The sequence below is a fragment of the Canis lupus genome, chromosome 22 (assembly GCF_011100685.1).
Source record: "Canis lupus familiaris isolate Mischka breed German Shepherd chromosome 22, alternate assembly UU_Cfam_GSD_1.0, whole genome shotgun sequence".
Taxonomy (NCBI): Eukaryota; Metazoa; Chordata; class Mammalia; order Carnivora; family Canidae; genus Canis; species Canis lupus.
The window spans coordinates 52515729-52530365 of NC_049243.1; the positions used below are offsets into that span (position 1 = coordinate 52515729).

At 39.3% G+C, this 14637-nt stretch overlaps 1 protein-coding gene across 15 annotated transcripts in view; it reads left to right on the top strand.

Moving 5' to 3' along the window:
• Positions 1-14475, top strand: part of ERCC5 (ERCC excision repair 5, endonuclease) — a 33847-nt gene extending 19372 nt beyond the window's left edge. For 5 of the 15 annotated variants that reach the window (XM_038570006.1, XM_038570001.1, XM_038570003.1 and 2 more), the window contains 7 exons: positions 1088-1332; positions 4344-4463; positions 4647-4860; positions 5847-5991; positions 10021-10221; positions 11734-11818; positions 13788-14475. In XM_038570006.1, coding sequence (XP_038425934.1) covers positions 1088-1332; positions 4344-4463; positions 4647-4860; positions 5847-5991; positions 10021-10221; positions 11734-11818; positions 13788-14378 — 1601 coding nt within the window. In that variant the 3' untranslated portion in view covers positions 14379-14475. Of the gene's footprint in view, positions 1-1087; positions 1333-4343; positions 4464-4646; positions 4861-5846; positions 5992-8684; positions 8748-9639; positions 10222-11714; positions 11819-13787 lie in introns of those variants that run through there. The other 10 variants (XR_005376546.1, XR_005376547.1, XR_005376548.1 and 7 more) reach the window with 10 other exon arrangements.
• The last annotated feature ends 162 nt before the right edge of the window (positions 14476-14637 follow it).

The window sequence follows — 14637 nt, forward strand, 5'->3', positions numbered from 1 at the left end:
GAGTTTGGACAATTCCCCCGCATATTTTGAGGGTTTTTTTTTAACTTTCTGATCAAGATATTACAGATTTATCCTATACTCGCCCTGCCCTGTCCCTAGATTCAGCCAATTCACCAGAGAACCATAGTTCCCTATAATAGAGCATGATGTTTAGAAACCAAGATCTGGATCCTGAGTGTATTCACTGTTACTGGGGTGTCATTGCTTCAGGCCCTTTCAGGGCAGAGCAGGGAAGTATATTTAGGTATACATATGCAAACATGCACACACACCCATCTGTATTTCTCTACAAATAAATACATATTTTCATATATAAAAATTTATAAGTTCATAGTGATACCTGCAGTCCAGTCCAACATCTGATTTCATTTTAGCCTCCAGTTTTGTTACAGTTTCTCTTTCTAACAGTGAGAAACCTTACTCTGTTATCCTTAATATATTGACTTATTACTTATTCCCTCTTGATTTGTATCCAACTCCTGGTCCCATTGATGTCTCCTTGGCCCCAGCCCCCATTCTGGGATCTCCAGTCCACTCTGTCCTGTTTGCATCCTGAAATCCAGCCTCCTCCACCTGAAGAAAAAGAAGGGAATCATTTTTCCTTAAGGAGAAGACACAAGAGAAGAGAAGAGGGAAGGAAGGTGGAAGAGAAGGGCTGTTTCTCCTGAGTACTTATTTGGGATTCTTTCCACTAAGTCGCAGCTTTATTCTTTGCTGTGTTCATAGTGAAATAGCATGACAACATATTTAACAACCTACATGATTGTTTACATCCTCTGATACCTCTCCTTTTTGAACTCTGAAACAATATTAGTTAACTTAGCATATTTGTATAAAGCTTATATGCAAATCTTTTCCTCATTTTAAAAGCAGTGTGTTTATCTAATGGAAAAGGCTTATTTTGAAGTTACAGGCATTTGTTATTAAATTTATTTAATAGTAATATGCTACCCTTACATGTTTTCTAGTAAATCCAAGTCTTTTCAGGGTAAAACATTTTTCACTATACATTGGGCATGCTTTTGATGATCTCAGGATAATTTTAAGTTTTACCTGTAAATAAAGGGACCTTTTTGTTTTGGTATAGGAAGTTTCATCGAAGTACAGAGTATAACTAGTAATTATGAAGTTCCAGCAGAGTTACACGAAGCTTCCAAATCTCCTTCTGGACAAAGTGAAGAACTGATAGGAGCTGAGAAGGAAGACGCCATGGACGACTCTGAGGGCCTCCTAAAACAGAACTCTGGAAGTGAGGCTTTGGATAGTGAGCCACATGAAGAAGCTGGAAAAGATGCAGACAATTCACTCAATGAATGGCAAGATATTAATTTGGTAATAATATGACATTGAGTTTTCACTTACTGCTAAGAAAGAGCCAAGTTAAATTGCTTTTGAACTTTAAGAAGTTACTGGATCAACGTTTATTAGCTATTTGCATGCTTTTTTCTTCTTAAGTAACTATTTTTTCATAGTTCTAGGGATTGGGAAATCTAAGATCAAGGCACAGGCTAATTTGGTTCCTAGTGAGAGCTCTCTGGCTTGCAGATGGATGCCTTCTTGCCACATCCTCATGTGGTAGGGGGAGGGGGTTGGGGGAAGGGGAGAGGGTAGGAAGGGAGGGAAGGAGATATCTTTCTTTTATAAGGCTACAGTCCTATCAGATTAGGGCCCCACTCTTATGACTTCTTTGAACCTTAATTATCTCCTAATGAACTATCTCCAGATGCAATCATATTTGGGCTTAGGGCTTTAACATATGAATTTTGAGGGAACACAATTCAGTCCACAGCAAGGACCACATTTTAGAATCAGCTTGTAATACCTAAAAACATAAAATACATATAAAGCTTTCAACATATGTGAGAGATCTGTATTTCAAAACTACACTGATAATAGAAATCAGGGAAAACCTAAATAGATGTGGTTTTGGATGGGAAGACCCAGTATTATTAAGATATTTCTTCTCAAGCTGATCCATAGATTAATGGAATTCTAGTAAAAACCCAGTGATGGATGTTAGATGTTAACAAGCTGATTCTAAAGTTTACATGGAAAAGCAAAGAAACTAGAATAATCAAAACAATTTTGAAAAAAAAAAATTTGGAGGACTTACACACTACCTGATATCAAGATTTACCATAAAGCCACAGTAATCAGGAGAGTATGATATTGGCCAAGGGATAGATACATAGATCAGTAGAACAAAATAGAGTTCTACAACAGAACCAAACAATGGTAATGAACAGTTTGCTCTTGGCAAAGAGACAAATAGATCAATACACCATATTAGAAAGTACAGAACTGGATCCACGCTTATATGGAGAACAAATTTTCAGCAATGCTACAGAGGCAGTTGGATGGAGAAAGGAGAGTGCTAGAAAAAAACCAACTTTGGTGTCTCGTATGATATAACAAAATTAACTCAAAACACATCACAAATTGTCGTTTTACAGTAACTCTGAAATGAGGCAATGCGAATCTGAGTCTTCCAACTTTGTTTTTTTCTAAGTTGTTTGTGCATTTCCAAATGAATTTTAGAATTAGCTTCTCAATATGTGTGAAAAATGCCTACGGTTTGAATGAAATTGCATTGAATATACTGATCAATATGGAGAGAATTAACATCTTAGCAACACTATTTTCTGATCTGTGAACATAGGATATATCTTGATTTATTCAGGTCTTTTAAATTTTTTTCAGCAATGTTTTGCAGTTTTCAGTGTACAGATCTTGCATATCCTTTTTTCAGATTTATCTCCAAGTATTTCATATTTTTGAGGTTATAATAATTGACATTTTATTTCTCATAGTTTGTAGCTTTTAGTATAATTCACAGAATTATACAATCATCACAATTTTAGAACATTTTCACCACCCCAAAAAGAAGCCCTGTACCCATTAGCAGTCCCTTCCTGTCCCTTCTCCATCTGGGACTGCTCATCTACTTTATGGACTTGTCCTTTCTTGACATATAAATGGGATCCTATAGCTTGTGGCCTTTTGTTTCTGGCTCCTTTCACTTAGCAGAATGTTTTCGAGGCCTATCCATGTTATAGCATGTGTGAGTAATTATTTCTTTTTATTGCCAAATGGTATTCCATTGTACGGATGTGTACCACATTTTATTCATCATTTGATGGACATTTGGGCTGTTGATACTTTTTGGCTATTATGAATAATGCTGCTTTTAACGTTCATGTACAAGTTTTTGTGGGGACCTAGGTTTTTATTTCTCTTTGGTGTACACTTAGGAATAGAACTGCTGGGTCACAGGGTAGCTATGTTAACCTTTTTGAGGACCTGTCAAACTGTTTTCCAAAGTCTGCACCATTTCCACTAACCGTGTATGAGGGTTCCATTTTTTCCACATTCTACTTACTAACATCTGTCCTTTTGATTACAGTCGCCCTAGTGGGTGGGAAGTGGTATCTCACTCTGTTTTTCTTTTTTTCTTTTTTGTTTAAGATTTTATTTATTTGAGAGAGAGAGAGAGAGAGAGAGAGATTGAGATTGAGCAAGGGGAGGGGCAGAGGGAGAGGGAGAAGCAGGCCCCTGGCTGAGCAGGGAGCCCCAGATGAGGCTTGATTCCAGGACCCCAGGATCACGACCTGAGCTGAAGGCAGACTTTTAACTGACTGAGCCACCCAGATGCCCCTCACTCTGTGTTTTTTAAATTCAATTTGTTTAAACCCAAAACTTAACAATTTATCCATCATCTCCCCCTCTCCAGCAACCACCAGTTTATGCTTTGTATCGACAAACTTCTTAAAAATTTTTAATTAAAAGGTTTTTTTTAGATTCTACCTATAGGAGTGATCATATGGTATTTGTCTTTCTCTGACTTTTTTTTTATTAGCACAATGCCCTTGAGGTCCATCCATGTTGTCACAAAAGGCTAGATTTCATTTTTTTTAATGGCTGAATAGTATTTTCATTGTATATATGTATACCATAGTTTTCTTCCTTTTTTTTTTTTGAAGATTTATTTTTCAGTAATCTCTACATCCAATGTGGGGCTTAAAGCCACAGCCCTGAGATCAAGAGTTGTGTGCTGTACTGAATAAGCCAGCCTGGCGCCCCCTCCAGTTTCTCTTCATGCAATTTCTGTTTGCATGCATTGTGTTCTTGCTGATGGCTCCTCTTTCGAGTAGGTTGCTGTCTGGAGATGGTCTCCACATCTGTGTGAGTTAGTGAGGAAACTCTAAAGATATCACAGACTTCCTCAGAAATCCAAGTGGGAAAGCTTGCTTGGTAATTTAGTCAGATGAAATGCAGGCTTTTTGTAACAAATGAGCTTAATTGGATCATTAATATAATTATCTACAGATGAAATTATTTTGTAGGAGGAACTGGAGACTCTGGAGAACGACCTGTTAGCACAGCAGCATTCATTGAAAGCGCAACAGCAGCAGCAAGAAAGAACGGCTGCTACTGTGACGGGGCAGATGTTCCTAGAAAGCCAGGTGGGTGTACAATACCTTTAGCAATACCTATTGGGTCTCCTTTAGCAATACCTACTGCTCTTGTCACTTAATTGAATTCCCCGAGGGAATGCCTTAAATAAAATGTGTATGCACTGCTCCCATCTCTGGTCAAGGCCAGGTCCTGCATTTCACAGGGGTCATGGCATGTCTCTGACTCTCTAGGAACTTCTTCGCCTCTTTGGCATTCCCTACATCGAGGCTCCCATGGAAGCAGAGGCTCAGTGTGCCATCCTGGACCTGACTGATCAAACTTCTGGGACAATCACTGATGATAGTGATATTTGGCTGTTTGGAGCACGGCATGTCTATAAAAACTTTTTTAATAAAAACAAGTTTGTAGAATATTACCAGTACGTGGACTTTCACAACCAACTTGGTAAGACTTCAGAGTATGATTATTTTTTGAGATTTATCTTTAGAAATTGTATTATGAATTTTTTCCTTTCCAAGGAACTAATTTGATGTTATTAATTAGAAAAGGTAGGTCTACACAAGTTTCCATATAAGTGATCATTTGCTTCTATAGAGGAATAGGATTTTTAAATTAGAATTAAGAAATTAAAACCCGGGGATCCCTGGGTGGCTCAGCGGTTTAGCATCTGCCTTTGGCCCAGGGCACGATCCTCGAGTCCCGGGATCGAGTCCCACGTTGGGCTCCCAGCATGGAGCCTTCTTCTCCCTCCTCCTGTGTCTCTGCCTCTCTCTCTCTGTATATATATGTCTATCATGAATAAATAAATAAATAAATCTTAAAAAAAAATAAATTAAAACCCTAGTCATGTTTAGGCATTTTCTGCAGTTTCAACTACCTGACCGGTTTAGATTTTGACTGGTTCCCAGAGATCTCTGAAGTAAACCAGACGTGGTAGAGAGGGGAGGCAGGTGGAGTCACTCCTGCTGGAGTCATTAACTTCATGACCCCGTGCTGGTGCTTCTGGCAGTGATTCTTCACTTTCCCATTCATCTAACAAATATATATCAAGTAATTCCTGTATGCCAGCTCTTGTTCATGGCAGTGGGGGAAACAGTGGAGAATACAAGGCTAGGAGGAGAAACAGAAAATAAACATAAGTCATAATTTGACATAATTACCATGTAGAAAAATAAAGCTGTAGAAGACAATAGGGTGACCTACAGTCACAGGAAGTGCATGTGCTATTGTATATAGAGTTGTGGTCAGGAAAGGCTTTATTAATAGGTAACTTTTTGGGCTAGGGCCTAAAAAGAGGTAGTGTTGTACATACCTTAGGGATGAGCATGTTGGAAAAAGGGCCTAGAGACTGCAGAGGCCCAGAGGCAGAATCTTGTTTGGTGTGTTGTAATAAAAATTATAAAGATATTAAATGATTTTTACTTTTATAGGATTAGACCGGAACAAATTAATAAATTTGGCCTATTTGCTTGGAAGTGATTATACAGAAGGAATACCAACTGTTGGTTGTGTTACAGCCATGGAAATTCTGAATGAATTCCCTGGACATGGCCTGGAACCTCTCCTAAAATTCTCGTAAGTTCTTAATTTCTTTAATTCAAATGTTTATGTAAATATCCAATTTAGAGCACCTGAATGGCGCAGTTGGTTAAGTGTCCGACTCTTGGTTTTAGCTTAGTCATGGTTTCCAGATTGTGGGATCAAGCCCACATTGGGCTCCGTGTTCTGTGCTTGGCATGGAGTTTGCTTGAGATTCTTTTCTCCCTTTGCTTCTCCCCTCCCTGCACACACACGTGCATTCTCTTGCACTCTCTCTCGCTTTCTCTCAAATAAATAAATCTCTAAAAAAATATCCAATTTAACAAATAGAACTATTATTTACATCATGAACTGCCACAAATCACTGGAACTGATTGGGTTACCAAATTTGTTTTCCCTTTTCTAGACTTAAGTGAAAGCAGAGATGATTTTTAAAGAGACACAAGGCTTATCTTGGTTTAAGGTTACATAGCCAGGCCTGAGGGATTTCACAGGCAAGTAGAAATCCCTATTTCATTCATTCACATACTTATTGAGTAGCTGCTATGTGTCAGACACTCGCTAGGCTCGGGTAGGAAAGTTGACTAAGCTATAGGCTGCGCTCTCAAGGAGCTCCACACTGTTGGGGAGACAGAAGCAAACACATCCCTGTACCTCCATGTGTCAAGTGTCCTGAAAGAGGGGGCCAGAGGGGGCATGGAAATACAGTAGTACTAAGAACTTTACCCCGAGCCCTGTTGTCCTGTTGCTTGCTCTGTGTACCCCACTGTGTTCAGTGGTGGTGCTGCATTCTACCCAGAACCTACTGTTGTGCCACCCTTGGGCTACACTTTAAAATTATGGAGGTTCTGGGATGGTGGTGTTTAGGAGGATGTCTGTGAAAGAGTTCTTTCTTAAGGTTGGTCCTTGATGGCATTTCCAACATTGGAAAGTAAGCCATATACCTTAAATTTCACAGTTCCGTGGGTTTTAGTCTATTCTAGAAGTTGTAATGGCATTTTCTAACCACCTGCTTGTCATAAGGTACTATTTGGTGATAGCTGATTTAATGATTCTTTGGAGTTCTTCCAATTGTATCTTCTCTGTCTGAAAAATTCTCAGGTGTTCTAAAGAATCAGCGATTGGAATTAAAACTTAAATGCAGAAGTGGTTTTAATGTTTGCTGTCCTCCAGCCATAGCACATGTACCAATGTATGCTTTCTCTCTCTGTCTTGTCATGATTTTCATTTTATTAAGGAGAAAATATACTGGAAGTAAATTATGAGATAGGTCGTAGGTCATGGTACAGAAATAACTTGAAAAACTACAAATAACTCTATTATACAAATAATAGAAAAATTATGAAATATGAATTTAAAAGATGGTTACAGTTAACACTTTGGTTTATATAATTTTAGACTTTTCTATGCATGTATACTCACACATTATATATATACAAACCTATGTATACATGTGTACTCCTACAAGTGTGTATTGTTTCTTTTTATAGGAATGGGATGATACCATATACTTTTATGTTACCTGTAACTCATTTGGTGATAGAACAGGCATACTATCAACAATGTATAGATGAATAAAGTTTTTAATGACTCCATTGTAGTCTTTTGATAGATCATGATTGATTAATCATATGCCTATTGTTCCTATCTTTTTAAAGTCTAAACAAACATGATTTGAGTGTCTTCATAGACATATCTTTCGGTTCTTAATGGATTATTTCAGGATAAGTAAAAATGATGTTTAGCTTTTCAATCTGATGTCCTAAATTTTTTTATTTGTTGAAAATTTGAACTTCTGGTATAGTAAATGCCTGCTTATGCCATATTTCTTTTCTTTCAACAGTTTTTGCTCATTTGTTGTTAGTTGAGTGGTTTACGTTTTTAGAGTCCGCTTTAGCCATTTCTGCTCTGGTTGTCTGGCTGGTCAGTGGCAGAGAGGAGCAGTTGAGCTGGACCTGGCTCAGGAACATTTAAGGTAGATGCAGAGTTAGAGAGCAGGAAGAGGTGGAAGAGCAGAAAGATTGAGAATGTCGCCTTGCTTTCTTTTCTGCTTTTCCTTCTGCTGAGCAGACCCCAGCTTGTCACCCCTTCTGGTGGAGCTATTCGGGGCCTGCCCACTGTATTCAGCCCAGCTGTGTTTGGTTAAGGTCCACATGCTGTGCTCTTCTATGGAGCCTTCATTCTGAATTAGCTACCAACATTTAAATTAGGGGCGCTTTCACGGAACATTTTGGGTTGTCCGGGGGGAAAATGGGATCTGAAAGCACTAGGTACAAATGCCCAGAGATTGCTGGCCAGGGCACAAATCCTTCTCTCTTATCACAGTCACTCCCACCCCCTTTATTTATTTTATTTATTTATTTATTTTTATTTTTTATTTTTTATTTTTTATTTTTTATTTTTTCCACCCCCTGTTTTGTGTCCCCCCACAGCTCTGCTGATTCACAGAGGCTATCTTTCATCTTGATGGTAGTGCTGGGCACTCCTGCTTTAAGGAGGGGATTTCTTCCATGTCATGAGTGCTCCACATGTTGTGCTGACCCACGTAGCGAACAATCGTGATTACTAACTTATCTCAAAGATGAAAATTCTAAAGAGAGTAGGCAAGAACTATAGGTATTCTCTTAGCGCACTTTTGGAAACAGTATTGTAAAGGTGAAGAGGATAGATCTTACTTTTTGCCTTTTGATCCTGCAGTGAAGACTGCAGTTAGACTTTTGTACTGCTAGGTGGCACTCCTGCGTTGAAGTGAGACTGGCTGAGAACAGCTCTGAGTCCGTTTTCTAATACCAGTAAGTATGTGAAGCAGTGGAACATGAGATAGAGGGTTTTGTTTTTTGTAACGTTTCATTGAATGCGTAGATTGGTGAGGGTTTTCTTTGTTTTTAACTTTATGCCATTTATTCTTCCTAATTGTGTACATTTTTCTGGTTATCTCTGTGGCATTATAAAATACTTTAAACCTCAGTGGCTTCAAACAGCAATGGTCATTGATTTTGCCATGAACCTGCAGTTTGGTGAGGCTGCAGGGGCAGGTCTTGCCAGATTCTGTGTGTGTTGGGGGTTGGCTCAGTGGGGCTAGAGGATCCACTGGTGATAGAGCCATGTTTCTGGCCAATGATGCTGACTGTCAGCCAGGAACTCAGCCAAAACAGTGGGCCGGGGCCTCAGACCCCCTCCATCTGGACCTCTTCACCAGCTGGAGCTTCCTCAGACCATGTCAGCTGCTTCTGAGGTAGATATTCCAAGGGTCAGGATATGGACGACAGTCTCGGAAGACCTGGCACAGTGTCACTTCCTCGGTCATAGAGCTCATCTGGCTCAAGGGAAGGGGACATGGATGCCACTTCTGGATTGGGAGGAGAATCAAAGAATGTGTGGCTAGCTGTCTTTAACTTGCCAGAGTAATTTATGCTCACAATGGGAAAACTGAAAAAGGAATAAAATACAAAGAAGAAAACGAACAGCTGTATCCTTGCTTAAAACATTGCCTGATACAGTGAAATAATAGCGATCATTGCTTTTATTATTTTAAATTGCCTTGTTTAATTTTTTTTCTTCACATATATGCATTTTCTCCAAAATTGAGGTTATACCTGATGTAGAGTCGTGTTCTGCCTTTTTAAGATGTAACACGTTCTTGGTATTTTTACATACTGTTAAATATTCTTGGGTCTATTGTAGTTGATTTGAGGTAAATGATACAGATATATTACTTCATTTTCCTGCTGAGGAAGAGCCCCGGAGAAGTTGTGAGATCTGGAGGGTGATTCTCAGGGTCTGACTGCATTAGTCCCAGCCGTGGAATCTTGAGCAGGTAGTGACTTCTGCTTGTGGTCAGTTTCGTCCTTTGTGAGGTAAGGATGGTGGTGGGACTGTGCTCAGGTGATGATCGGGCATGTACAACAGCTGACACAGTGCCAGGGGCAGAGTGAGCTTGTAGTCTGTGTTTGCTCTGGTTACTCTGTGGGTCATAGGATTTGTTCTGGCACTTGAGTTTACATTTACCTTTATCTGTGGTGCATCCACTATACATCATGAAGCCTTCTCTCCTTTCCCTTATAGAGAGTGGTGGCATGAAGCTCAAAAAAATAAGAAGATAAGACCTAACCCTTATGATACCAAAGTGAAAAAAAAATTACGCAAGCTGCAGCTCACACCTGGCTTTCCCAATCCAGCTGTTGCGGATGCTTACCTCAAACCTGTGGTGGATGATTCCAGGGGATCGTTTCTGTGGGGGAAACCAGATCTGGACAAAATTAGAGAGTATCCTTTTACTCCTTAAAACATAAAGGAGTACTGAGCCAAATATGTGTTTTCTTTTGAGTCGTAGGGAACATCAACTTGGATCAGCTTTTTCTTCATACTCTGTTTATCTAAGATGTTCCTTTTTCTTTCCCCATAGGTTGTTTTTTGGGGGTGGTAAAGTAACAGAATTTGTCATCTTAACATTTTAAGCATACCATTCGGTGGCATTAAATACATTCACATTGTTGTGCAACAATCACTAGTCACCAAATCCATCCCCGTTCTTTTCATCTGAAAAGAGTTGAAGCTTGAGATCCATTAACAACTCCCCCTCCCATCCCTTTCCCTCCCCTTGGCCCCTAGCAACCACAAGTCTACCTCCTGTCTCCATGGTTTTGACTAGTGAGTGCCTCCTATGAGTGGAATCATTCAGTATTGGTCCTTTTGTATCTGGCTTATTTCACTGAGCACTAAGTCCTCAAGGCTCGTCCCTGCCAAAGTATAGGTCAGAATGTCCTTCCTCTTTAAGGCTGAATAATATTCCATTGTGTGGATATGCTATATTTTGCTTATCTGTTCATCTGTTGATGGATACTTGGGTTGCTTCCATGTTTTAGCTATTTTTTTTTTTTTTTTTATGATAGTCACACAGAGAGAGAGAGAGAGAGAGGCAGAGACATAGGCAGAGGGAGAAGCAGGCTCCATGCCAGGAGCCTGACGTGGGATTCGATCCTGGGTCTCCAGGATCACACCCTGGTCCAAAGGCAGGCGCTAAACCACTGCGCCACCCAGGGATCCCTGTTTTAGCTATTATAAATAATTCCTTTAAAGAGGATCTTTTTTTTTTTTTAAATTTTTATTTTTATTTATGATAGTCACACACAGAGAGAGAGAGAGGCAGAGACACAGGCAGAGGGAGAAACAGGCTCCATGCACCGGGAGCCCAACGTGGGATTCGATCCCGGGTCTCCAGGATTGCGCCCTGGACCAAAGGCAGGTGCCAAACCGCTGCGCCACCCAGGGATCCCTAAAGAGGATTTTATTTGAAATAGGTAGTGATGAGCATTCATAGATACAACCATATAATTATTCATCCTGAAAGAATAGAAAAGAGTATTAGTTTTGTTCTTTATTCTTATTTATATGTTCCTTTCTGCATATTTAGATAACTATTTGGATAGATAATTAAATGTTTGCTGTAGTATTAGCCTAACTATCAAAGAAATATGTATGATATCTGTAAACCTGTTTTTGTTTTAGGTTAACCTTTTTTCCTAGTAATGAGCCTCTATATCCTAAAATGAGAGTTGGATATGTTTTATCTTAGAGGACACTGAACAGGAGACAGGGCCATGTGATTATGTTGCAGTAATTGTTTTGTCATTCTGTTCTCTTACTACTTTATTCTTTATAAATATGAAAATCTTTAGAGATACAGGGAATGAAATTATGGGTGAGTTCTTTGCAACGTTTTATTTATCACTTGTTTAAATATCTTTAAAAACATGAAGAAGCCTTAACTGCCTGCATATTTTGTCAGCGTTATTTTGGCTGGAACAGGACGAAGACAGATGAGTCTCTGTTTCCAGTATTGAAGCAACTGAACGCCCAGCAGGTAATCATGGCAGCTCTTTCCCCAAGTTCAGGGTAAGGAGTGAATGTAGAAAAGCTGTCAGTGTCAGCTCTTAAAGACCGGTTGGTTACTCTTTTATTTTAGGGCTCATAACATACATTTAAAAATTTTTACACTTTAGATAAGGGAATGGAGGAAAACAGAAAAAGGGGAAACTGCACCTTATCTTCATTTCTCAATTTCACTCTTACGGCTGGACTTTGGGGTCTGTGAGTGTTCGTTTTGACTTTGAAAAAACCAGACTAATAATGGATTGCTCACTGAGGTGTTTACAGTTGACTATTTTACTTTTTCAGAGCTATTTGCATTTCAGAAAAAGTCTAGGAAGTATTTAGTCCAAAGCAATCCTGATCATTAAATTCTATCCAAGTACGAATGTTCTTGTTCTATACATGAATCATCATCATTGTGGCACATTGGCAGGAGAGATTTTTGGGGGAGAGATGAGGCCTTTGTATGGCCCTCAGTTCTGTGGGTGGGTAGGTAATCATGTCTTGCTTTATCTGTATGTTTCTACCCATGCAGAAAAACTGTTCCTGCCCCAGGAACAGCCTCCAAAATATATGTACAGGTTAACCACTTAGTAGAAATGAGACCATATTCTATAGGATACCTATATTTAAACCTATTGTCATTAGGTTTGTTTAATTTTGAAAAAACTGAGCTGGACGGCCTTTTCTTTTTTTTTTTTTTTTAAGATTTTATTTATTTACTCATGAGAGACACACACACACACAAAGAGAGAGAGAGAGAGGCAGAGACATAGGTAGAGGGAGAAGCAGGCTTCATGCAGGGAGCCTGATGTGGGACTCGATCCTGGGTCTCCAGGATCATGCCCTAGACTGAAGGCAGCGCTAAATCTCTGACCACCCAGGCTGCCCTGGACAGCCTTTCTGAAAAAAGACGGCCTTCTGAAGAAAGTCTCTTGTTGCTTAATTGATGACTTTCTATAATGCAGACATTTATGCCAAAGGCAAGGAAAGCTTATTGGCTTTGTGACTAACTACTCCTTAATTTCAGATAAATTTTGTTGGAATATGTTTCTTCCTTTACATTATAGAAGTTAATATATATATAAAAAAAGAAGTTAATATAAATTTATTTCCCCAAAATTAGAAAATGAAAAAAAGTGAATTGAAATGATCCATTATTTATTTTTTCTCACACAAATATTAACATTTAGGTTTATTTTCTTTTATTCCCCACCCCTCGCTTCTCACATATATTTGTTATCATACATAAATACAATTTGATATTTCTAACCCCCCCCATACTTATTAACCAAAGACTTTTTTTCTGTATATTGCATGGTTTTTGTCATTTCAAATGACCAGATGACATTGCCTCAAAGAAATTTCACTTATTGGTTCAGTTCACTTAGTGGACCCTTGATTATCAGGTTTTCATAAATAATGCTGTGATCAACATTAGGCATAAAACTTCTCCCACATGTAACTATTATTTTAATAATGTCTTCCTAAAATTGGATTCCTAAACAAAGGGCATGACCATTTCCCATGGTCCCCAGTATGTACTACTATGTGGTTGCCTCCTCAACATACTGCATGATGACGATGTTTTTAAGAGAAGGGAAGAGTGGAATTTAGAAACAGACTCCTGAGGCTGTGCTATTCCAAAAGAAGATGGCATCTTTGGCTACTGAAAAACACACGACTGTCTTTGAGTACCTGGGAAGGGGCTACTTAGTTAGCTGTGGACAGAGGGCTCAGATAGAGGTAATGCAATATTGCTTCAAGTGTGATCTAGAAAATAAAATTTTGCTGCCGTAAATCCTGTGGGAGAGATTTGGCTTTTGAGAGGTAAGGAATTCACATTCTCTGAAAGAGTCCTCCAAAGCTAGTGACCAGGGTGAAGCTCTTTGGTTTGCTTCAGAAAGTTGACTGACTCGCCTGATTTTTTTTTTTTTATTATTATTTCATTTCATTTTTAGACGCAGCTCCGAATTGATTCTTTCTTTAGATTAGCTCAACAGGAGAGACAAGATGCTAAGGGTATTAGGAGCCAGAGACTTAACAGAGCTGTGACATGTATGCTGAGAAAAGAGCGAGAAGCAGCAGCCAGCGAAATAGAAGCAGTGTCTGTTGCCATGGAGAATGATTTTGAGTTCCCTGATAAGGCAAAAGGAAAAACCCAGAAGAGAAGCATCGTAAATAAATGGAAAGAGTCATCAAGCCCGAAAAAAAAGAGGCTTTCAGATTCCAAGCAAGAGAGAAGATGTGGTGGGTTTTTTGTGGGGGCCTGCCTCTCGCCATCATCTGGGACCTCTTCAGGCGAGGACACGGAGTGTGGGTCTTCAGTGAACATGCACTGCAGGGGAGCAGCCCTGGAGTCACCTGCCAGCCACCCAGGTTTGCAGAGTGCAGTGACGCCTGCTCCTGCCAGGGACCAAGGTGCAACCACCAGCAGCTCCAGTGACGATGATGGTGGGGGGCCAGTGCCAGTGCTGGTGACTGCCAGATCTGTGTTTGGGAAGAGAAAGGGGAAACTGAGAGGTATAAGAGGAAAAAAGAGAAAAAGCTAATTTAAGTCCATGTGTTCCCCATCATCAGGTACAACTAACATTTTGTGATGAATTTGTTGTGAGGAAATAATACAATTAAAAGTATTTGCACACTTTTTGTATTGTGTGGTTTTTAAAAATATGGATGCAAAACTGGACATTTATTTTTCCGACATGTTACATCTTACTAGCATTTACATGTCATTGAATATTTCCTTGTAGTCAGTCTTTGCTCATGTTTCTATTATCCTACAACATCTGATGCTTTCTGACAGCATTA